The sequence below is a fragment of the Lucilia cuprina genome, chromosome 4 (genome assembly GCF_022045245.1).
Source record: "Lucilia cuprina isolate Lc7/37 chromosome 4, ASM2204524v1, whole genome shotgun sequence".
Lineage (NCBI taxonomy): Eukaryota > Metazoa > Arthropoda > Insecta > Diptera > Calliphoridae > Lucilia > Lucilia cuprina.
In genome coordinates, this window is record NC_060952.1 from 3,194,952 (window position 1) to 3,219,083 (window position 24,132).

The 24,132-nt window shown below is 29.2% G+C and overlaps 5 protein-coding genes across 8 annotated transcripts; 3 read left to right on the forward strand and 2 right to left on the reverse strand.

Annotated features, from left to right (window-relative positions):
- Positions 1-1,663: 1,663 nt before the first annotated feature.
- On the reverse strand, positions 1,664-4,276 carry LOC111690581 (TRAF3-interacting protein 1). The gene is made up of 5 exons (XM_046949599.1): positions 4,142-4,276; positions 3,961-4,078; positions 2,390-3,891; positions 2,117-2,325; positions 1,664-2,054 (listed from the first exon to the last, which is right to left on the reverse strand). The coding sequence occupies exons 1-5, from the start codon at positions 4,274-4,276 to the stop codon at positions 1,907-1,909; spliced, it is 2,112 nt and encodes a 703-aa protein (XP_046805555.1). The 3' UTR covers positions 1,664-1,906.
- Positions 4,277-4,703: 427 nt separating this feature from the next.
- Positions 4,704-8,589, reverse strand: LOC111690510 (protein suppressor of hairy wing). Of its 2 annotated transcripts, none has more exons than XM_046949740.1 (9): positions 8,324-8,589; positions 7,386-7,840; positions 7,164-7,322; positions 6,675-7,102; positions 6,478-6,610; positions 6,220-6,410; positions 6,014-6,153; positions 5,203-5,936; positions 4,704-5,147 (listed from the first exon to the last, which is right to left on the reverse strand). In XM_046949740.1, exons 2-9 carry the CDS (start codon positions 7,830-7,832, stop codon positions 4,851-4,853), a joined length of 2,529 nt encoding a protein of 842 aa, XP_046805696.1. In that variant the 5' UTR covers positions 7,833-7,840; positions 8,324-8,589; the 3' UTR covers positions 4,704-4,850. The 2 variants fall into 2 exon arrangements, with proteins under 2 accessions (XP_046805696.1, XP_023308774.1); XM_023453006.2 differs by having other exon boundaries at positions 8,185-8,589.
- Positions 8,590-11,340: 2,751 nt separating this feature from the next.
- On the forward strand, positions 11,341-16,764 carry LOC111690580. 3 transcript variants are annotated; one of them, XM_046950018.1, is made up of 6 exons: positions 11,342-11,494; positions 11,549-11,753; positions 13,607-13,683; positions 13,750-13,848; positions 13,956-14,142; positions 14,296-14,915. In XM_046950018.1, the coding sequence occupies exons 3-6, from the start codon at positions 13,657-13,659 to the stop codon at positions 14,877-14,879; spliced, it is 897 nt and encodes a 298-aa protein (XP_046805974.1). In that variant the 5' UTR covers positions 11,342-11,494; positions 11,549-11,753; positions 13,607-13,656; the 3' UTR covers positions 14,880-14,915. The 3 variants fall into 3 exon arrangements, with proteins under 3 accessions (XP_046805975.1, XP_046805974.1, XP_023308853.1); XM_046950019.1 differs by lacking the exons at positions 11,549-11,753; positions 13,607-13,683; positions 13,750-13,848; positions 13,956-14,142; positions 14,296-14,915 and adding exons at positions 15,186-15,229; positions 15,292-15,390; positions 15,471-15,642; positions 15,831-16,764 and having other exon boundaries at positions 11,341-11,494; XM_023453085.2 differs by lacking the exon at positions 11,549-11,753 and having other exon boundaries at positions 11,343-11,494.
- Positions 16,765-16,973: 209 nt separating this feature from the next.
- Positions 16,974-23,647, forward strand: LOC111690529 (palmitoyltransferase ZDHHC6). The gene is made up of 6 exons (XM_023453030.2): positions 16,974-17,147; positions 20,942-21,126; positions 22,214-22,295; positions 22,385-22,683; positions 22,753-22,971; positions 23,039-23,647. The coding sequence occupies exons 1-6, from the start codon at positions 17,087-17,089 to the stop codon at positions 23,480-23,482; spliced, it is 1,290 nt and encodes a 429-aa protein (XP_023308798.2). The 5' UTR covers positions 16,974-17,086; the 3' UTR covers positions 23,483-23,647.
- LOC124419182 lies at positions 18,133-20,893 on the forward strand. The gene is made up of 4 exons (XM_046947748.1): positions 18,133-19,295; positions 19,357-19,452; positions 19,853-20,027; positions 20,084-20,893. Exons 1-4 carry the CDS (start codon positions 19,269-19,271, stop codon positions 20,623-20,625), a joined length of 840 nt encoding a protein of 279 aa, XP_046803704.1. The 5' UTR covers positions 18,133-19,268; the 3' UTR covers positions 20,626-20,893.
- Positions 23,648-24,132: the final 485 nt, after the last annotated feature.

The window sequence follows — 24,132 nt, forward strand, 5'->3', positions numbered from 1 at the left end:
TTATAAAGGGACGGTTATTTATAATTCATACATCATTGAAGGCTACTTTAGACCCCTTTACGAATGATACCCCATATGGAATATATTGGCCCCTATTCTGCATTTCAATTCGAATCGAAATTTTGGCAGCTTGGCAACTTTGGTATTCTGCATTTCGGTTCGACTCTCCGCCACATAAACAACAACATAGACCTGGTTCACATTAGGAAACTTTTTTGGAAAACTTTTGAAAGTTTCTCAACAAAAATTTCCCAGTGTGAACCAAGTCTTACAAAAACTTAATTACGAAATGCAGAATACACACATTCGTAAAGCATTGAAACAAAATGGAATTGCTTCTTCTTTTTCTTACGATACGATGTTGGAATACCTTTTTTCGATCATTGCGTAACTAACTGAATGCGGAGAGGGGTGATTGTTTCATAATAAAAATTAAAAAAAATAATTCAAAAAATACCTTTTTATACCCTTCACTTTCGTGAGAAGGGTATATTTATATAAGTTTGTCATTCCGTTTGTAATTTCTATAATATAATTTTCCGACCCTATAAAATATATATTTTCTGGATCCTTATAGATAGCGGAGTCGATTAAGCCATGTCCGTCTGTCCGTCTGTCCGTCTGTCTGTTGAAATCAGTTTTTAGAGGACCCCAGATATCGGCGAGATCCGAATCTTCAATAATTCTGTTAGACATGCTTTCGAGAAGATCGCTATTTAAAATCAGCAAAATCGGTCGGTAAATAACGGAGATATGAGCAAAAATCCAAAACAACCTTTGAAAATTTCATCAAAAAAATTCAACCATACGAAATCAATTATGAATTAGACATTGAGGCCAATTATTTCGAAGTTATTTTAAGAGCTTTATTAACATCAAATTTAACTTTTGAATTTTCGACAAAAATTAAATTTAAGTTCAAAATTTCTAACATATCTTAAATTGGCCTGAGATTTCAATAAATTTTTTTCGAATATTTAGATTTTTTAATAGTTCTTATAAAAAATCGGAAAATATTGATACAACTTCTTTACTAAAATAGACACTGATTCACCACATGTCCATGCTAAAAAATTGTGAAATTATTTGTTAAATTTATTTAGAAATATTTTATTGGGTGTATCTTTTTTTATCAAAAATTAATTATAAATAATGTAAATAATATTTATAATAATAAAAATGAAGATAAGCACATACATATTAGTCATAACAATATTATAGTTTTAAATATATAGGTTTTAGTTTATAAAAATCAAAATCATACGAATCTTTCTTTCTTTCGTATGTCTATTGTATACATACATATGTATATTAAAAAAGTAATCATGTCTGAGATCACATAGTCTTTACCCAAATTTGGAAACTTTTATTTATTAACATACTTTTTTTAAATAAAATTTGCAAAACTCATTAAAAACTCAAAACCTAAAAGAGTTTTCTAAATAGACGTTGACTTTTTGCAAATCACCTTCTTTGTTAGTTAAAGTAGAAAATTTCCTGGAACGTGATCTCATCTGAAAAATGATTATTTATATTTTCTAATGGAAAAGTACCAAAATATTAAAAAAATAATAAATTCAAAGAAATAATAACAAACAATATCATCAAGAGGTGACAAAATTTACTATACCAAATCAAAATAATAACAAAGTCATCAATTTACAAAAAAAAACTAGGTATTTATTTAAGAAATCAACGAATAATAGTATTTATTTGCTTTCTTTTTGGTGACAACACTCAACACAACATTCTTCTTTGTTTAGAGATGTTCAAATTGGAGTGATAATCAAATGATAATAACAATTAACAATGTGCAGATATACAAAACTAGATGTAGCTTATGTTGAATAGATTTCATTTTAGTTGCTACTACAAATACATACATATGTATGTGTATGTAGTTCATTTATGAATTTATTAACATTTTCAAAATTTTTTCAGAATTTTGCAAAATTTTTACCCGACTTGCATCAATCATTTCCATATATTCCGTTATATTGGCTTCTATTTGCACTAATTGATTTTTCATGGGTTCAGTAGCCGATTCTGTAAGACTGGAAAATAATACAAAGATATTGATCCTTGATTTCTATATTTCTTTTTTAACATGTATTACCTTTTTTCTCTTTTCAATTCATTGGCTGCTTGTGTATAAGCATCCCTCCACATGGTAAATTCCAATTGCATGGCATCTACGTCTTCTGGTATAAAATCCATTAATTTACCTAATGGATTAACAGATTTGGTTAAATTTTGTATAACATCACGCAAATTATTCATGTTTCGTGCAGATGTTTGTCTCATTACTAAACCATTTGTGGAATCCTGTAAGGAATATATGTATGTATGTGAATACATATCTTGAATTTAATATTACATTTCTTTATACCTTATCATTTTTTTGCTTATCATCATTTTGCACTAGTTCCTTTTGTGTCTCCAAAATCTGTTGAACTAAATGACCCTGTTCTAGTGTTTCATCTTGCATCATTTTCTCGCTTTCAGTCAAGTTTGTTTGTTGATCGATAGTAATATCTTTGGTATTCGGATTCTCAATAATTACCAAATTATCGCCATCATCATCTAGATCTCCGAAAGTTTCCAATTTTACTTGTATGCCCGACATTTTTATTTGATCATTGGGCTGCAAAATAATTTCAATATTCTTATCACGTCGCCTTGGAGCTCCTGGACGAGCAGAAGGCGGCCGGGCACTAGGAGGTCTTAATGATGTTCTTGGTCGATTTACTAAGGAACTTTGGTTAGATGAAGACTCTTTGGAGTTTTCTCGCGTAAAGGTCGATTCGCGTTTCATTTCATTTGTTAAACTGACCGGAGGTGATGATTGTGGTTGTATGGGTTTTTGAGTTTGTGTTTGGGGAGAAATTTTGTTTTCAATATTTTTAAAAGTTTCGGACTCAATTTGTTTTGTAAACTCCTGCTGCTGATTAACTTTTGCTGCAAACAATTCCTCTTTCGGAGAACTCATATCAGAAGCTTTTGTTGAATCGCATTTCTCAGGTGTTGAAACACCTTTATCTGATTCTAAACTGTTTGCAGTTTTTATATCCTGAACAGTTTCCCCAAAACTTTCCACCACTTTGCGTGCGCTAGATTTTCTTGTTTTAGCTGAAGATTTATTCGATTTTCCTGCAGATCTGCGTTCTTCTTCTACATGATTACTGGATTGCAGTGAATCCTGCTTATTTCCAATAACACCCTCATTTATATGCGTAATTTCATTATTTATGCTGCTATTAGAGGATTTTCGGGAGGGAGTGCCTACTTTTACATTTTCCATTTGTGGTATTTGTGCCATTTCTTCGTGTTTGCAGTCAGTTTCATTTTCCATGGATTTTTGTTCTTTTGTAGATTCTTGTGCAATGTGCGAAGAAAAACTTTTATTACTCGATTGTGACTCAGTTTTTGTTAATTTTGTTTTTGTATTAGATGTTTCTTTTGTTGACTTTTTTACAGGTTTATCTGGTTCTTTGTTTCCTTTAGAGGGTCTCTCCTTAGTCATTGATTTTGTAATGGGTTTTTCTTTGGTTTTATTCAATTTAGGGGTTTCATCCTTTTTAGTTGATGCAACAGTTTTGCTCGACGTTGTTTTAGCTAATTTCGGATCTTTTATTTTAGAGACTTTTTCTTTTGACTTATCTTTATGTTTATCTTTAATTGTAGTATCCTTTGAAACCTTTTCCTTCGGCTTTCTGGGGGATACATTACTGGCAGTTTTACCTGTTTGTACCTGTTCGAGTGCAGTTTGCCAATCTAATTTCTTGTCAATTATTTCCCCCATTAACTGAAGTAGCTCATTTGTTTTGTCCGCTTCGTGGCCAGCTACTATTTTTGATGTTCGTACAGCCAACGAGGAGCCTGTAGTCAATTCTAATTTAGGACAAATAAACATATTTTACGATCTTTATAATTTCCAGTCTTAACTCTCCTAATACTTACTAACCACATCGATCATTTTCTGTAAAAATTTCATTTTATCATCACGATCCTTGATATTTTCATAGGTAAGTTCCTCCGGAGTATATAATCCAACAAAACATCCAGTATCACGAATAACCTACAAAAAATGTTAACATTTGCCAATACATAATTATAATATATAAATTCAATTTGTTCTTACAACACTGAAAACATCATGTAAAAAACGAAAAGGAGGCTTTTTTAATAATTTTTCCGTTAAACTGGGTTTCTTGACATATTTTCCCAGTGTTTCTTGAGTACGTTTTATTATAGCAGGATTTAACTCATCGGCCATGATTTATGTTAAAAAATTTAATTTTTTTTTAAAATTGATTTAAGGAAACTACAAAATGTAATGTTTTGAACACTGTTGCCAAAGGCAACCCTTTTTAACAGTCGTCTCCATGGTGACAATAAAATACAGTACAGCTGCTGTACTATGCCATTTTTACAATATTTATTGTGTTAAACGTTATTCATTTCGTTTGTAAAAAAAATTATACATAACTATTTATGTAATTATTAAAACTGATTCAAATATGGAAAATTTTAGTAAAGATGTTTAAAAATTTTTATTTTTAACAATGTTGCTTAATTTTAATATAATTTTCAATATAATTTTATTCAGAAATACAATTGTTTTTCAAAAACGTATAAAAAAGTATGTTCATTAAATTCAACATTTGTATAAATTATGTATATGTACATAACTAGTTATTTGTTGTTATTAATAAGGCACTATTACTAAAAATAAAAGTATATAAAATACTTTAGTTTTTCTTATAAATTTGATATTTATGAATAGAAAACAATAGAAACTTAAAACTAAATATTGTCCAGTTTTTTTTAGGAATACACATTACGATAAACTAATCTCCACTTTCACGTTTAATGGTAACAGTTTCCTCATTTCCTTTGTCTTTACTTTTGTTTGTATTATCATCCTCTTCATCATCATCGTCCTCATCATCATTGCCCAAAACGTATTCAATAACTTCATCAATGGGATAGTTATTTAACAATTCCTTAATGGAATCATTATGTATGACAACGGTGAAAAGTAATTTAACATATTCACGCATACGACTGGCATAATCCCAACCGCTGTAGTTATATTGATCTTTCGTTAAATCATGACCACAATTCTCTATAACTTTGCATAAAACCTAACAACGAAATGTATTAATATTTTAAAAAACAATGGAATTTTAAATTACTTACGGTTTCTTCCGAAATATCTGGCCATCCAAATTTCTTTAAAGTAAAACCATCTACCAACATATCCAATAGTTTACTAACATTATCTTTAAGTTTTAATTCTTCTTCAGAAAGCTGTGGTTCTTCGTCAATAGTACTTAAGTCAGTTTCGTCATCGTCAGCTATAGCAGCTGCTAAACTTTCAGCTAAAGTTTTTCGTTGTTCCTTTTTACATTCAGGACTTATAATATTACTTGGCAGAGTGTTTGTGGTAATGGGTTCTATTATGCCACCATCCGATTCCAGGGGTATAACAGTGTAAGCTTCATTAGTTAGGAATATGGTCTGTTTGCTACCAGCGTTTGCTGATGTGGAAGGAGTATCATCGATTATATATTGTTCCAAAATCTGTACTTTATTCGAGTCTTCTGTTTTGCCCTCGGTACTTAAGATTTGTTTCTCATTTAGACCCTGAACGTTGGTATTCAAAATTTTACCCTCACTGTTGGTGGTAACAAATTCTATACGCTGTCCCTGGGCATCCTCAATTTTAATAACTTTTGGAGCAGGCATTAGCAAAGAATCTTCATTATTTCTAACTCGTGTCGAAGTTTCGAAGGGGTCTTCATTGACAAATGTCTCGGGATCTTCTTGGTGGACCTTAAGTATATGAAATTGAAGACTTTGTACAGAATCGAAATCTTCTTTGCATACTGCACAATCAGTACGGCTTTTCATTTTACGTCTTTGGGCAGGTGCTGAATAAGAAGGCAATTAAAAGAAACATTTATAATAAAATGATAATCATTTATACATTGTACTTCTAGAGACTTACTTGTATGATTACCCATCTGCATGTGGTTATTAAACTCGAGTTCAGTTTTAAAGCCTTTTTTACATATCAAACATTTATTTGCCATTCGTGTACGTCCTTTACGCTTTGTTGCCGTGTGTTCTTTCATATGTTTCTCTAATCTAAGGGAAATTTTTGTAAATTGTAGTCGGCTTACATAAACAGTTAAATTTTACAAATAAACTTACTGCTTTTCGGTTCTATATTTCTCTGGGCATTGATCACACTCGTAAGGTCGTAAATGGACCTTGATGTGTGTACGTAGTTGTGTGCCTTGAATAAAGCTTTTACCACATTCACTACAAACATGTGGCCTTTCACCCGTATGACGTTTCATATGACGATTCAATACTTCCTTTACAGCGAAGCATTGTTTGCACTGAAAAACAATATATAAAATAAATACTAATCTTTCCTGTTTTAAATATTCTTTATAAAGCACTTACCACTGAACATGTATAGGGTTTTTCTCCAGTATGGTAACGTCTATGCTTTTTCAAAGCAACTAATGAGGGAAACTTTTTCTCACATAAATCACAATCGAATGGTTTTTCGCCCGTATGGGTGCGCGTGTGAATACTGAGAAATCAACAAAAATTAATATAAATTTAGCCTAAAAATGTTTGCCAATATTAGAACTTACTTTAAAGTAGATAAACTATAGAAACATTTTTTACATATCGGACACATGTACTCCGATTTCTTAGTTGTTTGTGTGCCCAAATGCTGCTTTAGATGAGCCCTTAAATTGTCCAAACGATAGAAAGCCTTATTACAAACTTTACAATGCATGGTGTCGTTCTCATTGGCCGAGCAGGAGGAATACTTTTGATGACGACTCAAATGATAGGAACGCGTAAAGTCTTTGCCACAAATCTTGCATGCAAATGGTTTTCCACGATTACGATGTTGTTCTTCGTGTAGTTTTAAAAGATTTGCACTGCGCAATTTAGCATTACAAATACTGCAGGGATGATCATCAAACTCTGAATGTGTGATAAATATATGACGTTCATAGCTCATTTGGGTTTTAAATGATTTAGGACAATCGGGACAATTGATGTGACCCAACTAAAAATAAGAATTAAAAAATTACTACTGTCGGAAATAATTTAAAAATAAAGAATCTCACATGAAACGTATCATAGCTTTCGCCACAGCAAAAACAGACATCTTTATTTTCCATTATAATGGCATCTTTTTCGATTTTCTCCAAATTTTTCAACATTTCTGCTTTACGAATGTGATAACCACTATCAAAACGGCAATAATCAAGATGTTTTTTGAGACTCTGAAATGGAGGAATCAAAACATTAATAACAAGTTCACAAAAATTAGATAATTATCGCTATACCTTAATTCGCCTAAAAGTCTTATAGCATTTTCCACAAACATGTTCAACAATCTCTTGGGTTGATCCGGTAAATGTCATTTCGTGTTCATCGTCGTCATCACTCAAATGAAGTTCTTCGGTTATTTCTCCACTCGGTTTTGTTACTAATTCATCATCATTATTGTCCGCCAATATAAAATCAATCGTTTCGCTTTCCTCCATGCCTGTATCAGTGTTTTTCTCTCCCTTTACCGTTTTCATCACATAATGATCCATATTCCTTTGCTTCATGGCTTTTTTTGGCTTGGCAATGGACAAGGTCATTTGTTTGGGTGGAGACAACGGCACCGATGTCATAACTGGTATTTTTAAAGGAACTACTGGAGTTATTTTTTCATCATTTAATATCTTAATACCCGTACTAGAATTTCTAGTGTTGGTTTTCGATTTTCCTTCTTTCGTACTCATGATCACGACTAAAATATATAGAAGGACAATTAAAAATGTTTTTAAAAAGGATAGTCAACTTTTAGGCAAAATTTTAAATTAGTTTTTTCTTGAAAATGTTCTTCAAATTCCTAATTGTATAATAATGCGGGTCAAATACCAAAATAAAGAACTACGCCTAAAAACACAAAGCGTAATACATATAAATAAAATGGCGGCGTCTACAAGTGCATTAAAATTTTCAATGAAATTTATAAACACAAAATGAGAGAAAATTTCTCTCCCTCTCTGTGACTCTCAGGGTCTCTTGATTTCTATTTATTGGAAATAAAACCGTGAAAAACATGCAACAAGTTTTTTTTCTTAAACTCACCTACGAAAAATATATTATTTCAGCTGCCGATCATATATTTTCAATATACGAATTAAAAATTAATTTCTTATACAAATTGCATACTTTTGTAATTTACAAATATTTTAACAACTTAAGTTGCTTTTAATAATAATAGTACCTAGTCAGTGTTATTTTGCTACGTTTACAGATTAGATAAAATTTTTTCTATTTGATTTTTGCAGAAAAATTTCTTCACAGCACACGTCTCTTTACACACAAACCAATGGAATTTTTATTTTGTGGGAAGAATTTGTTTTAGTTTTTTGAACCTTTTCGTTTCAATGTACTTCAAGTAATTTTATTGTTTTAACAAAAGATAATAAAAAGTTTTACAAATAAATAAATTTTGTTACAAATTATCATTGATCGACTACACAGACTGATTTTTACCTAATTTTATGCTTCGAAATGTGGAAAAAAATTTCTCTCTTCACACAGTTGCTTGAATAGTAGTAATTGAACTAAAACGATCTTCAATAAAATTAATTTTATTGTAATAAAAAAATTAACTATATTAGCATTTAATTGTCCAGAAATTAATCAATTAGCTTTTATTTATAAAAAAATGTGTTTAGTTTTTGAATTAATAAATGAATAAATAAATAACATTTTTAAAACATATTACACTACACTATAATACAGTTTTAAGCAACCGTGTGTAATTGTGTACAACCCTATAATAAGTCTTTTAATTGCCAACTCAAAAACCCGCTCTAATACAGACACGGGGAAAATGTTGAAACAATAATACCATACAATCCCGTGTATTTCTTACCACTGCTGGACAACAATCTTTAGAAAGGAAAAAAGTGAATTATGTATGAATTAAATAACAATGTAGCTTTCCACATCACAATGGAGTTACTACACCAGTCGCGTTGCCAATAATTTTGAATGGCTGGCATACGCAAGTCAATTTCGAGCCAGTGGATATATGATGAAAAGCGAAATTATGTTGTAGGTAAAGCGCCAGGACCATTAATATAATCTTTGAACGTATTTCGAACACGTCGTCAACTAAAATTTTCCTCCAATTGAGCATTGAAATTGTTAGAAGTTGAGGAAATATTGTTGTTGCTGCTTGTGTTATTACTGGAATGGCTGTTAGATTATAGGGATAGCAGGATGCTAAAGTTATTATTTTTACTATTTCCGAAGACAAATGAATAGTTGTATGAAATACTCTGAAACAAGTAGCCATTATGCCGAATGTGTTTTCATTGACTACCCTGGATTTTGAAAATCTTTTGTTGAATACAATTTCTTGGGAATCTAAAGTGTTAAATGGATCGGATTTCATCGAATTTTCCCCAAGTGGAAAGGCACTGTCCCCTACAAACACGTGCGGAGCTTCTCTTTATCTGTATCTGGTAAATTGTCTGGCTACAGAATTCCCAATTCATTTTTCTTTACTTTAGAATAAAATTAAAGTTTGTAGAGCGTCCCTGCATTTCCAGTACTTCCATTAGCCGTTAAAAAACTGAGTGGGTATTTTTGTAATTTAGGTAAAAATAGTGGCTCTCGTTTTGTTTCCTTATATAAATATGCTTCCGATCGATTGCAACGATGCAATGGTGGAAGTTCCAACATTTGTTAAATTTCTTTCTTTCCCTTTTCCATTCCTCACTGGTTTCTAGCAACTGCAATAAATTTTATTTTAAAATTATAATTTTTTATTTATAGTTGTTGGTTTTATTACCTTCATAATCTTTTAGCTGTATAATGATAGCGTCACTTTTCTAGAAATACTGTGAGGACTAATGGCGCACACAAACTTTATGTCCTTAAAACTGTTGTCACTTGCTAAATAACGCAAGTGGCAACAGATATCCATTTTATAATCTTACTGTTGTGGCCCATTTTTATCAATTTATATTCGAGTATGTCGGTATTAATAAAATCGTATGCTTTCTGAGGAACCCCGCCACTAAATAGCATGCTGAATTCATATAAAAAACGGGTATTGGAAATTTTTGCTGAGTCTGAGCAAAATTTCCAATTTTCAAAAACCTACTAAAAATAATCAACTGTGTGGGTACATCGAATGTACCAAAGTTATTGAAAATATGGTATCCAAGGCGAATTCAGATAAGGTGGTGGCAGTTCTGCAACAACAACATTTCCCATGTATTTTGTTTTTGCTTTTGGTTTTGGTAAATGTCAAAAACCATATGTACGGAGAATTCATTTGATGAAAAATTTTTGTAAAATGTTTATATTATATTAAAAATAAAGATTAAGGTATTAAAATTTGTGAGGAAAATATATTCTGAATTGAATAATGTTTGTTTCCATCGAAAAATTCTATTCCGGCAGCTTAATTTGCAAAATTTAAGTAATTGCCTTAAGTTAAGTAAAACTTAATTTTTTGTGAAAAATAAACAAAAAAAGTACATATTCATGAAAATATTATATTACGAAGGAATGAATATTTGTTGCGAATGTATAATTCTACTCCGGCGGAGTAATTTTCAATATTTGGCCATAATGGTGCAGCCGCCGGACGGGTAAATACCTCATATGGGTTTTGTTATATAAAGCGTTCCGGAACAGATTTTTTTTTTCAGTTAATCTTTTTATCAACATAGTGTATATATAAAACAATATTGTTTAATTTGTTAACATTTAATAGATTTCAAAATTAAGCCATAACGTAGAAGTCAGTTGCCGCCAGCCGGGTAAATACTTCGTATGCGTTTCTTAATATTAAGTGTTCCGGAAGAGATTTTTTTTAGTTAATCACGTTATCTACACAATTTTTATAGAAAATATAAAACAATATTTTGTAATATGTTAACATTTAATAGAAAAAATATTTCTCTTAAATAACATATTTGTATACATACCTATTATGCCATTATTTAAATAAAATGATATTTGTTTACGAGATGTTTGGTATTTTCAGATTTCTTACATAAATTATTCAAAATATTAACGAAGTTTTTCTCTGTTTAACGGAAATTTTTAAATTTAAAAATGTAAGCAATAACAAACTTTGACAGCTAGGAAAACCAGGCGAATTAAGAAAAAAATTATCAGCTGATTGATTAACACCACCTTATATGAATTCGCCTTGATGGTATCTCTACAATAAAAAACAACAATGTTTTTTTGTTTTTCTTTAATTTCTCTTTTGATTAAATTCCATATATTTTCATTTTTTATTAACTTCTGATATTTATTTATTATTCGTAAACATTGCATTATTAGAGAAGGAAGTTCTACATAAATTATTAGAAAAATATTAAAATAACATTTTGATTGTATTACAAATAGTATAAAGGCACAGGTAAGCACAATTATTATTTACATTTTGGTTATTTGTAGTAAAAATATTTTGCAGTGCAACAATTTACACAAGATAGTGTATAGAACTAATAATTTTTAGTTCCCAAGCAAAAGTGGACTCCGAATTGGCATAAAATGATTTATAAAAAAGTCTATACTTTAAACTAACAACATAATCTAGGAATCTTATACATATCTTAGATTTTTAGCTTGGAAAATCTAGATGTATCTATTCAATATACACCGCCAGAGTCAGAAAGGTATTATGCATTTGTGCTGTTTAAAATGCACATGAATATCAGTTACCGATCGACACAGAAACACTTTCTGATTTGATTAAGACATGCCCGTTCATGTAAAACTTCTTCGCAAAGTACAGAAGTATTGAAGAAGTACTAGTATATTTGTCAAATCTTAAGGTTTATTATATATGTATGGACTAAGTGATATTAGGGACTGATTTCAACCACTTCGGCTTTTATAATTATCATTGGTTTCAGATACTTACATATGCATTTTACTTTTACATATGCATTTTTCGGAAATGGTTTTTCTGACAAGGTTGCAAAAGAAAAATTGTAAGTTTAGACGAGTATTAGACATTTTCTGAATCAACGTTGTAAGATCTGACAACCGTGTATCACGGCTTTAATACATATTAATTATATATGCAAATATTTAGAAATCGCTTGCAAGGAGTTGTTTTTTAATTAAGTTTAATTAAAGTTAATTGTTTGATAGTAATTGAGATATTACAAGTACATATAAAATATCACCTAAACGTTTATTGTATATGGAGACCTGATACATACATATATTCTTTCGTATTTATTTTATTTAGTTAAAATATGACAAATCGTGAATTATTTGTGTACATTAAAAGAAATAAAAAATGAGTGATGATATCAAAAACGAAAAGGTATGTTGTATTAAAAATTTTAAACTTAATGCATACTATAAACATTATTAAAAATTTCAGAAAGTTTCTAAACGTAAAAAGCGTACAACATCAAATAAAAGATGGCTACAAAGTGATGAGGCTGCTATAATAAGTTTTATTAAACAAAATCCGGACTTTAAGGTAAATCAAAATAATTCACAAACATATATATTTCCTTAACTTTACATAAATTAAAATTGTTTAAAAAATATGCTTTAGAAACCGACTGCTCAAGTTTACAATAATAAATTTCTTTTTGAGAGTGAAATTGATACTGATTGGGATCGAGTACGCCACAAAATGCGAATTTCAAATGAAAATAGCAGCATCGAATGAATTATATAAAGATTACGAAAGTGTTAGAAGTAAGTATAAAAATTAACAAGAAAAGCTTATACGTTTCAATATTTAAACTATTACAGAAGAAATTTTAAGAATCTGTTGGTACTTAGACGACTTTGATATAATATTCCCCCATGAAATGGAGAATCACAGCGATGGCATGTACTTAAACGCGTATGCTCCTAGTTGTGATGAGGAAGTGTCCAACGAGGCATCATTTTCCGAAATTAAAAACACAAGTACAGATTCTAACGAACAATATTTATTGGACAAAAAATCCAATGAGTTTATCATCAAGCAGTATTAAAAAAGATATACTAGCTGTAAAGACGGGAATGTTCAATGTTAAGAGACAACAGCATGGTGAAACCACAACTATAAAACAGCAGGAGCTTGAATTGCTAAGAGAGCAAATTAAACTTGATAAAGAAAAATTTAATTTTGATAAAGAGAAATTTCGTGAAGAATTAAAGATTAAAAATAAAGAAATCGAAAGTCAAGAATAGTTGAAATTAATGGAGTTACAAATGAAGGAGAGAATTGCTCTAAAGGAGTTAGAGCTTAAGGAAAGAATAGCTTTTAAATCGGTGGAAAAACATGAAAATTACACAAATTTATATAATGATATTACATAATTATAAAGACTTTTATATTTGTATTTTTTGCTATTTAAATTACCAAATACCAAAGTTATACTTTGCCAAATACAAAAAAAAAAGATTTTAAGTAATGAAAATTAAATATTATTCAATTAAGCTAGGAATTTTTAAGAATTTGTCATTATATTTCCTCTTTTTCTCATTTGTTTATCTCTTCCTTCCTTTTGGTTAGGTACATAGAATATTATAAATATTGTTCAAATTTTATTAAAAAAACAATAAATGGGTCCATCTAAACGTCGGAATAAGGTATGACATTAATTTACTATTAACATAATATTTCGATAGTAATAAAACTTTTTCTTCAAATTTAAGCTAATGGCATTGCGCCACAGGACTAAACCTATAAAGAAATGGACTCTAAGCGAAGAAATTACATTGATCAATTACCTTAAAAATAACCGCAATTTTGAGGTAATTAAAGAAATTAGTTTAACGCATGTTTTATAATCGTTAAATTTTAAAGAAATTTAATTATGTTGCGGTATTTTTTGCGCTAAACAAATATTTTTTTATTTCAGAAACCAGTTGCCAGAGTTTACTATAACAAATTTCTCGAAGAAAACAATATCAACGATAAATTTATTGATTTCAAGATTGTAAGGTCAAAAGTACGTAATATGCGTGTTAGATATCGCACAGCCAAAGAATGTGCTATCAAAAAAGCAGCATGTAATGATTCCGAATTTAATGCAGAAGATATTCGAAGTAAGTATTTCGCACAATTAATTTAATTTGTATTTAAGAATTTAGATTTTTTTAAATTTTAAGTATGTAATTTGTTTCATTAAAAAAAACCATATATTGTTTATTTGTTGGCAGATTTAACATATACTAGTAATTTAAAATTTAAATTTTCAGAGGAGATGTTAAAAACCTGTTGGTATGTAGATGATTTCGATGATATTTTCCCCAATGAAATGGATGGTTATATTTACAAAAACCCCCAAGGAGATATATTTTTTAATCAAGAATCTTCATCTAACATCAATAGTTCTGCACAATTTATAAATGACGATACTTACTCCGACCAAGAACCGTCATTTAAATTTAATACTTCAAAACCTATTTCAACTGAAAATTTGTTTCAAGAAGATGATCTATCATCAAGTTCATCCTTCGACAGTGTTAATGGCGATATAATAACAAAGCAGGAGGATATATTTGATTTTAAAACACAACATCATAATAAGGACACAAGTTTAAAGCAACAGGAAATTGAACTGTTGAAAGAGAAATTGAGCTTTGAAAAGGAAAAGTTTCGCCAAGAATTTACGTTGAAAACAAAAGAGCTCGAAAGTCAGGAGAGACTTAAAATAATGGAATTGCAAATGAAAGAGAGATTAGCAATGAAAGAATTGGAACTTAAAGAAAGACTAGCACTGAAATCAATGGAAAAACGAGAAACATCTTCATTAAACAATGTATATCATAATTTAGTATAAATATTGTTAAGAATAAAATTTTCTATATAAAATTAACAAAATATTTTAATGCGTTTTTATATTTTAGTTTGAGATTTTAAAAGTTGGATTTATTATCTGTTATTCTAATTAAAGATGGAAATTGTTGTTTAAAATTGTATAGTTAATGTCAATATAATTATCCTTAACTTGCGACATTTTACTTAATACAAGAAAACATCCTCCGTTCAAACTTTTTACTGGACAGGTTTAAATTATTTTTTAAGTTGTATTTGTATAATCGTATCGTAATTTATTAATTACTGTATATACTTATTATTTATTTAGGTACAACATCTAGATAGGTGAAACCTAAAATGAGTGAAAGAAATGTATGTATTTTGATTTTTTCTTATGAAATGAAATACTGAATAATTTTGAAATATAATTTTAGCTAAAAGCTGTTCGTAACAGATATAACCCTTTAAAAAAGTGGAGTCGTAGTGAAGAAATATCTTTAATCAACTATATAAAACAAAATCCCGATTTTGAGGTAAATTTTCAATTTAATAAAGTTTATTTCACGTTTTTCAAGTTTAAAAATATATTAATTTTAAAATTTTACTTTTTCAGAAACCAACTGGAAGAATTTATTACACAAAATTTTTATCCACTACGCAAATAGGTATTGATTGGAAACTCGTGCGAAGTAAAGTTCGCAACATGCGTGTTACATATCGCAAAGCAAAAGAATATGAAATTAATAAAAATTATTTCAATACTTCCGGTTTCAATACTGTGAGAAGTAAGTAATAATCATATGCATACATATGAAATGAAAGTTTAGTTCATTCTTTGCTACAGTTCTCAAAATGTTTGTCTTGTCTTTATATGCAGAGCTGGGTGAAAAGATAAGAAGGTGCTAAATTTTCATTTTTGATTGCAATATCTGCAACACCCTACATTATATACATATAAATCTTGTATTTTCAGATAAAGTATTAAAAAAATGTTGGTTTGTAGATCATTTCGACGTTCTTTTTCCCAATGAAATCGATAATTATATCAATAAAAAACCAGAAAATACCAAAACAGATAAAAGTTTTTCAGATGAAGAGGAAAAAGAAGAAGATGAACTATCATCAAATTCTTCATCTTCAAACAGCATAGATAATAGACCCATATTAAGAGTGCAAAAGGATATGTGCAGTTTCAAACAAAAAAAGCGTAAGACATACACTAGCATAAAGGAACAAGAACTTGAGCTGGCACGAGAGAAATTAGCTTTTGACAAAGAAAAATTTCGTCAAGAACTTAGAATAAAAGAAATGGAGATTGCAAGCCAAGAAAAAACAATGTTAATGGAGTTACAAATGAAGGAGAGAATAGCGACGAAAGAATTGGAACTTAAGGAGAAATTAGCATTGGATTCATTGGAAAACGAGGAATCTTCTTATAATAATGATTATCATAATTTGACACAATACTCAAGGTTCTAGGTACATTATTAGATCGATATGTTAGATATTTTAATACATACATTTAACAATATATTTTATTAAAATAAATTGAAACAAAATTTGTACGTTTAGATGGAATTTAAATGCAATAGAAAAACATGTTTGTCTAAACTTTGAAAAACGTCCTTCGAAGAACTATTAAGATCTTAATAGTCCTATTGTGGCATTTACAGCTTTTCATATTCCGATTAAATCAAAATTTCACAAAATGACACGTTACCGTTTTCACTTGGATGGATGTCGAAGTAAATTTTGCCAGTACCTAAATTTTATAAAAAAAATAAAACAAAAAACTTAAAAACCATAAAAAGCTTGGGGCTATTATTCTTTTGAAATTAATCCCAATTTGTTACTGCTATATGGTTAAAGTTTCATATAAATATTATATAAAACAAAAATAAACAATATTTTTAATCTCATGAAAAATTGTTTTATTTTATATAGAGACTATTGAATATTGTCCCTTGATATGTAAAAGAAATTTTATAATTTTTATTTAAAATACTTCGAGATATGCCCATATGTAAAATATCTAACTTGGCAACTCTTAAAGAGAAAAAATACAACTATGTTTGTTTTGTTTTTCTTCAATTTTTCTTTTTCAGTTCATTTTTGCTCATTCATTTCAGTAGACGTGCGTAATTTTGCAATCGTATTTGTCTAGTGATTTATAAACAACAAGCTTAAAAAATATAAAAAAAGAAATATTAAAAACTTAAAAGTAAAGATATGTCAAATGGACTGGCAGGATTTAAACGATTTCTGCACTGGGGTCCCATAACAGCATTAAGTAAGTAGTAAAAGAAATCCCATAAGAATCTTATTAAAGTTATTTTTTACAAAAAGAAATATACAATTCATTCCAATTCGAAGGTAACAAATTTAACTTTTTTTAAAACACAATTATTCTAGTTCTATTAATATGTTTGTATACTTCTACTTTATAAAATCTAAATTTAAATCCAACAATTATAATGTGATTTCTTGTGGTTGGTATTAACAAAACAGTTTAATTAGTTTGTACTATTGTTATGCCACATTAACTCCTACTACATTTCCGTTGCAAACATTTATTCCGGATATTAACATTCCTGCGTAAATGTCACTTGTAGCACCAACCTCATTTGTAATTATTAAAATGTTGTGCTTTGACCGCTGGTGAGGACTGAATGTGTTAATTTGTTTATAATAACTACAAGTAATTCGTATTTGTTGTAAGTAAATGGTGTGTTAATTGCAATTCAATGTGTAATTAGTCAACAGTCTAACAAAATATAATTTAGACTATTGTGGTGAGAAGGTTGTGATGTATTGTTATTTCTGATGTAAAAAAAATTTGGTCCTACGCCCACCCTAAAGTTTTAGAATTATTTTCGCCCTTTATAAAGCCAAACTCTTTCATTGTTATCAAACTTCATATAAAAGTTAAAAAAAATTATGAGCTCATGGGTCCATAACTGACCCAAATTTCCACGTCTTTGAAACATAATTTTAAATATACTTATAAATGATTTCTGGCCATGGACAATTTTAACTTGTTTGTAAATAAAATGTAAAATCAGTCAAAAGCTAAGAGTTTGATAATGAATATCTACTTTAAATCAGTTGGTGTTTATATTTTATCAACGTATAAAATTATGTTTCCTATTATTCAATTGAATTATAAATTAAACCTATGCTCAATTAATGATAGATATATTTAAATACAATTTACTTGAGATTTGCATTAAAAAAAACTTATTTCTCCAGAAGTGTTTAAACACTTTTAATTCTGAAGTTTACATTTCCATAATTTTTTGTTATAGGATACAAATATTTTCAATAATAAAATCAATAAATGACTAATAGATTTCATTCATTGTAAGGATTAAGTAAACATTTTAAAATAGAAGTTAAAAAATCATTTCGCTAACTGAAAGAAGTCAAAAATTATCCTAGAGACCTCGGTAACGTTATCCTATTGCTGTTTCAAACGTAAAATTTTCGAAGACAGAGCAAAAAAGACGGTCTGATTCCTCTTAACAAATAATGGCAATGACGGACAATGACCTTCATCCACCCAAAGCTAAATTACAAATGGTAAAGTTGTTTAAAATTGTACTAATTTATTGTATTAATATACCCATACAACATATCATTTTAAAGTGGATAATAACAAGAAAAATAAACTGGTAACGTAAAACTCTCGAAGGAAGGGCAAAATTGTGTGCCTGAATCCCCATAACTGCCGGTCCACACTAGGAAACTGTTGATTTTGCATGAGAGAGAAAGAGAAGGAATATCATTCATTTATTCGCGGTACGGAGTTTCCCGTACTCGGAAACTTGTTTTGTTATGTTTAAATTTAGGAAACTTCAAAAGAGAATTAAGAAAAAGTTTCTCTACGAATGTTTCCTAGTGTGGACCGGCACTAAGCGACGCAAAACGATCATCCTCCGACCAGAGCTGAATTACAAATTGTAGAGTTGTTTCATATTGTACTTATTTATTGTATTAATGTACCCACACAACATATCATTTTAAAGTGGATGATACATACAATAATAATAAGAACAGTAAACTGATAACATTATACCAGCTGTTTCACATTTTCTTTATTGCATTATACAAAATAGTACAATTTTAAGAAAATAATTCTTAGCATTTTATAATTATTTACACATGAACTAAGTGTATAACTCAATTAAAATCGTATAATAAACATTAAAATAAAAACAATAAAACTATCGATTGTATAAAATTGTATAACATCTATAACAAGAATACAACCTACAACAACAGTAGTGAATTGCATTTTGTTCTGCCGCATTGATGTGTTGTTTACATATTTATGTACATATGTATGTAAATAACATTGTTTAGAATCGTAATAAAATAAAAAAAATCACTTTTATCATTAAATTTGTAAACAATGAGTGACATTAATACACAAGAAAAGGTATGTACAAATTTTAGTATTGCTTTTGAAAGTTATTGAAGTGTTTTGTTTTTTATTTCAGAAAAATAAACGACAACAACGAACAATTCCCAAAAAATGGGACCATAATGACGAAGCCGCTATAATAAACTTCCTAAAACAAAATCGTGAATTTGAGGTAATTTTCAACCAAAAAAAGTTTGTATCACAAATTAGTGGCCTTATTTATAATGAAAACGTGCTGCTTACCGCAATTTTGTTTATGTGTTCCGAACTATATATTTAACCCTTAATGATGACCCAGATGACTATCTATTATAACAGGTGTTTGTCATAGTGAAAGTCAATAGTTAATTTTCATTATAAATAAGGCACTAAATACTAAAATGAAATATTTGTATCGAATTTGTATATTAATAAAAAAATTCAATATTAATACAAAAATGCTCCAAAAATCAAGTGGTGTATTTTCCTAAAATCCCCATTTTCGTTCGAAAACTTGGAGCCCAATTTGTACACACAAAAGTATCTACTTTCTATAAAGTTTAATAATTTAAACATCTTTTGTAACATTTTAGAAACCAACACAACGAATTTTTTATACAAAGTTTATAATGGAAAATGGATTGGATGATATTCATTGGAAACTTGTATATTATAAAGTACGTAATATGCGTACAGTTTATCGCAGAGCTAAAGAATACCAAAAACAAAGAGAAAGTGTCAATGAAATGGATGCTGAGGCTGTAAAGAGTAAGTTAATTAAGGAATTTTAATAACTGTTTTTACAACAATTCCATATATTATAGATGTAATGCTCAAAATATGTTGGTATGTGGAGGAATTTGATGTTCTTTTCCCTAATGAAATGTCAGAACATAAACGAACTGATGTAGAAATAACTAATTCTGACAAAGAGGATGAAACTTCAAAACAGGAATTTTTTTCTAATACAACAAATCATATTAATAATATTGCAACTACTACTTTCAATGAACAAATCGTCCCTGAAGAACCTGTAATGACTTATTTACCCAGAAGTATTAAAAAAGACATATTGGCTGTACAAACTGGTAAATTTAATTTTAAAAGGCGGAAATTTGATAAAGAAAGCACAATAAAACAAAAACAACTTGAACTGGCAAGAAATAAGTTTGAATTTGAGGTAGAAAAATTTCGCTTGGAAATGAGATTGAAAGAAAAAGAAATTGAAAGCCAAGAAAAATTAAAGATAATGGAGCTACAAATGAAAGAGAGAATAGCCATGAAAGAGTTGGCACTTAAGGAAAAACTGTCACTAAAAACAATTAAAACAGATGATGTAAATAGTTCCTTTAATAATATAATTTAATAATAAAATAATTTGTTTTCTTTTTGTACCTACATTATTTTAAATAAAAATAAAATGCTAAAAAATACAATTTAAATTTAGTGTTACAATTCATTGTCTAAAATACATATTAAGATTATGTCATCACCATCAGCATTGCTAACTAATTTGAATATTTATAAAGAAATCATTTCAATTTCAACGAGATTACATTCATGTTTAGCTATTGTTTGTTTGTAATTATTGTATTACTGTATTTAAACTGAATGGATTTATATAACACCCCCAACGATAATTACACACAATACTTATCGTTACATTTATTTTTATTGTTTAGGTATTATAAAATGCATTACATTGACTACTTTATACATGAACTCTATGTGGTGGCCGCCTAATAAATCTTTTGGAGGTTTTCTTAATCAAGCCATATTTCTAATGCTTTCTTCGGTGGCCACATTCAACTACATAATGGCGACATTGACAGGTCCTGGTATATTGCCAAAAAATTGGAAACCACAGGTGATTAAAACATATAAAATTTATTGAACTTCCAAAAATGTTTTTATACAGCTAACATAATGATGTATATAATACATAATTATACATTAGGTTACGTATCATAAAAATTTTATTGCACTCTATGTTCAAGGAATGTAATTAGCAGTCATCTATGCTAGTTAATTACTTCCTAAATAAAGGATATCTACTTATATGTATGTATGTATATTTGTAAGTAGTTAACCGCAACAAAAAACAAACTCACGTTCTATGGTTTTTACATTTCCTTATTAACACGGATTTGCGTGTTTAAATTTACTGTAAATAAATGGTTTTTATTTAATATTACCATATGCATTAATTTACACAACAACTACGTACCAATTGTTAAATAGAAGTAATAAATCATATTTTTAATTATTATATTCTAAATTAAAAGAAACCGCAAAGTAATGTAACAGTAAATTGTTTAGAAAATATGTAGTATGTGTTTTGTTTTTTTGTAGATTTGTTATAATATTCTTTTTTTTTTTGAAATAAACAAAACAACAGTGAATAGTTTTTTTTTGTCTGTGACAACAATGAGTACAACAAAAAACAAATTAATACTATTTATAGAAGAAAGCTATTTATTTTTTAATTTGCCTATTTTGTTTTAATTCACTTTTAAAATTTATTTGATCCGTGGTTTTTCCAAATCTGATGTTATTTAAATGTTCTTTCAACATAGAAAACACAATATTTTTTATAGGGACAATCTACTGTGCATGCAAACGAAATTCTACATACAACTTATTTAACAAAAATTTTCTTGTTGCAACTTTGTAAAATGTACATTTGTACATATATACATACACATACACATGTATTTAGATTTCTTGGTAAACACTTTGTGAAAAATATTGTAAATCATTCATGAAAAATTTTGTAGGCATAATAAATTATATACATTTAACACGCAATTGTGAGAGCTATTAGTTAAATATTTGCATACATAAAATGTCACAATCTACTGAGAATATAAACAAAAAGAAATCCATCCATTTCTTGTTATTGAAAATAACCGACATTATTATAACAATTTGTATAATTTATTTAACTTTTTAAGGAGCCACAAGCTGTTGAGCAGTTACAATATTGTAAAGTGTGTGAAGGTTATAAAGCACCCAGATCTCATCATTGTCGTAAATGTAAGTCGAGTATAAAGTAGAGAGTAAATTTCAGTAATTATACATTTTTTAATTACAACTTCATTCATTTATTTCCTTCCGATTTGCAGGTAATCGTTGCATTAAGAAAATGGATCATCATTGTCCCTGGATTAATCATTGTGTTGGTTGGGCCAATCATGCTTATTTCACCTACTTTTTAGCATTTTCCATTATTGGTAGTTTGCATGGTGCTGTCATTCTATGCATTACCTTTTACAGAGGCATTCATCGTTATTGGTATTTGTCACGAGGTCTTGTTCACTTAGCCACCGTGCAATTTTCCATGTATAGCATTATTTTATGTATTTTCTCTATGGGTTTGGCAATTGGTGTGGTGATAGCATTGGGTATGCTTTTATATTTTCAGGTGGGAGCAAAACACTTTTTAGAATAATTTTGAAAATTAATAATGATGAATAATATTTATTCTGCTTAGCTTAAATCGATTGTTAAAAATCAAACTGGCATTGAGATGTGGATTGTTGAAAAGGCCATGTACAGACGCATGCATAATCCAGATTTGGATGATTTTGTCTATCCATATGATTTGGGCTGGTGGTCAAATATTAAACAAGTTTTTGTAAATGACAATGTAACCAAAGGAGCCGGTATTAAATGGCCTGTTAAAGAAGGTTGTCATCAATATACTTTGACGGTAAGTTTCAAACAATAAGAAAAGGGTTTAAATAACAAAATTATTTTAATTATTTATACTTTACTAGTGTGAACAAATCGCCCAAAAATGTGAAAAACGTGCCCGTACACGCACCTATAAATGCATACGCAAAGCTACCGGAAGCTATTTACCATTATTCTCTCAAGGTTTTCGTGTTTGTTTATCTCCACCCTGCACTGATGAGCCCCGTTTACGTTTGGAACCCGATGACATTATAAAAGTAACACGCTTTCGACAACACTGGTTGTTTGGCGAACGTGTTGTGGACGATAGGAAGGAAAAGGACATTAAAAAACCGTTGCGTGGTTGGTTTCCCAGACGTTGTGCTGTTGAACTGATACAACCGGAACAACCCTATTCGAGCGGTGAAGACTGTGAGGTTAACGAAACCAATTATCGACACCAGCAGACTCCAAAGAAGGCGACACTTAATAACGGTGCCAGTTGTGCAAAGTCACAAAATGGTCACCATCGTAAGAAAAACAACTGACATAAAAAGACTTTAATATTGTATGAGTAGTAGCGAGTAAATATATCTGGATTAAAGAGGAACTAGAAATACACACTGTTGTGTGTAAAATATTTATATACATTCATGTAAACAAACTTATATATTGTAATTAAAAAATTAATTTATTGGAAGATTTTTAAATAATGTAGTATGTGTGTGTTTATGGTTTGGGAATACGAGAAATTTTAGTTTAAATTAAACCGGAAGTATTATCTCCCTAAAGTATGCTTTCCGTTTTGTAGTCTTGAAATAGCGCCATCTATTGAATGTTTTAATGATTTATTAGAATATAAAAAATCAATTTCTTTAATCTGGCAACATCTCTGCTAAAAATATAACCACGTTACCAGTGCTGCCAGATCGGTTTTATCTTTTTATAACGTAAAAATTAGATATTACAAAAGTTAAAATTGCATTTCTTTTAAAACAACATCCGGCAACATTGTTAAGACCATAGCTTTATAGAGACGAATGTTGCCACAGTTATGCAAACAATTTTTGCACATTTTAAACAAGTCTAATCACAACAATAGATGGCGCTATTTTAATACTTTTATAAAAACTTAAGCATACCATAAGACGTTTCTTTTCTTCAGAAACACTTAGAGAAAAGACGTTAAACAAACTAT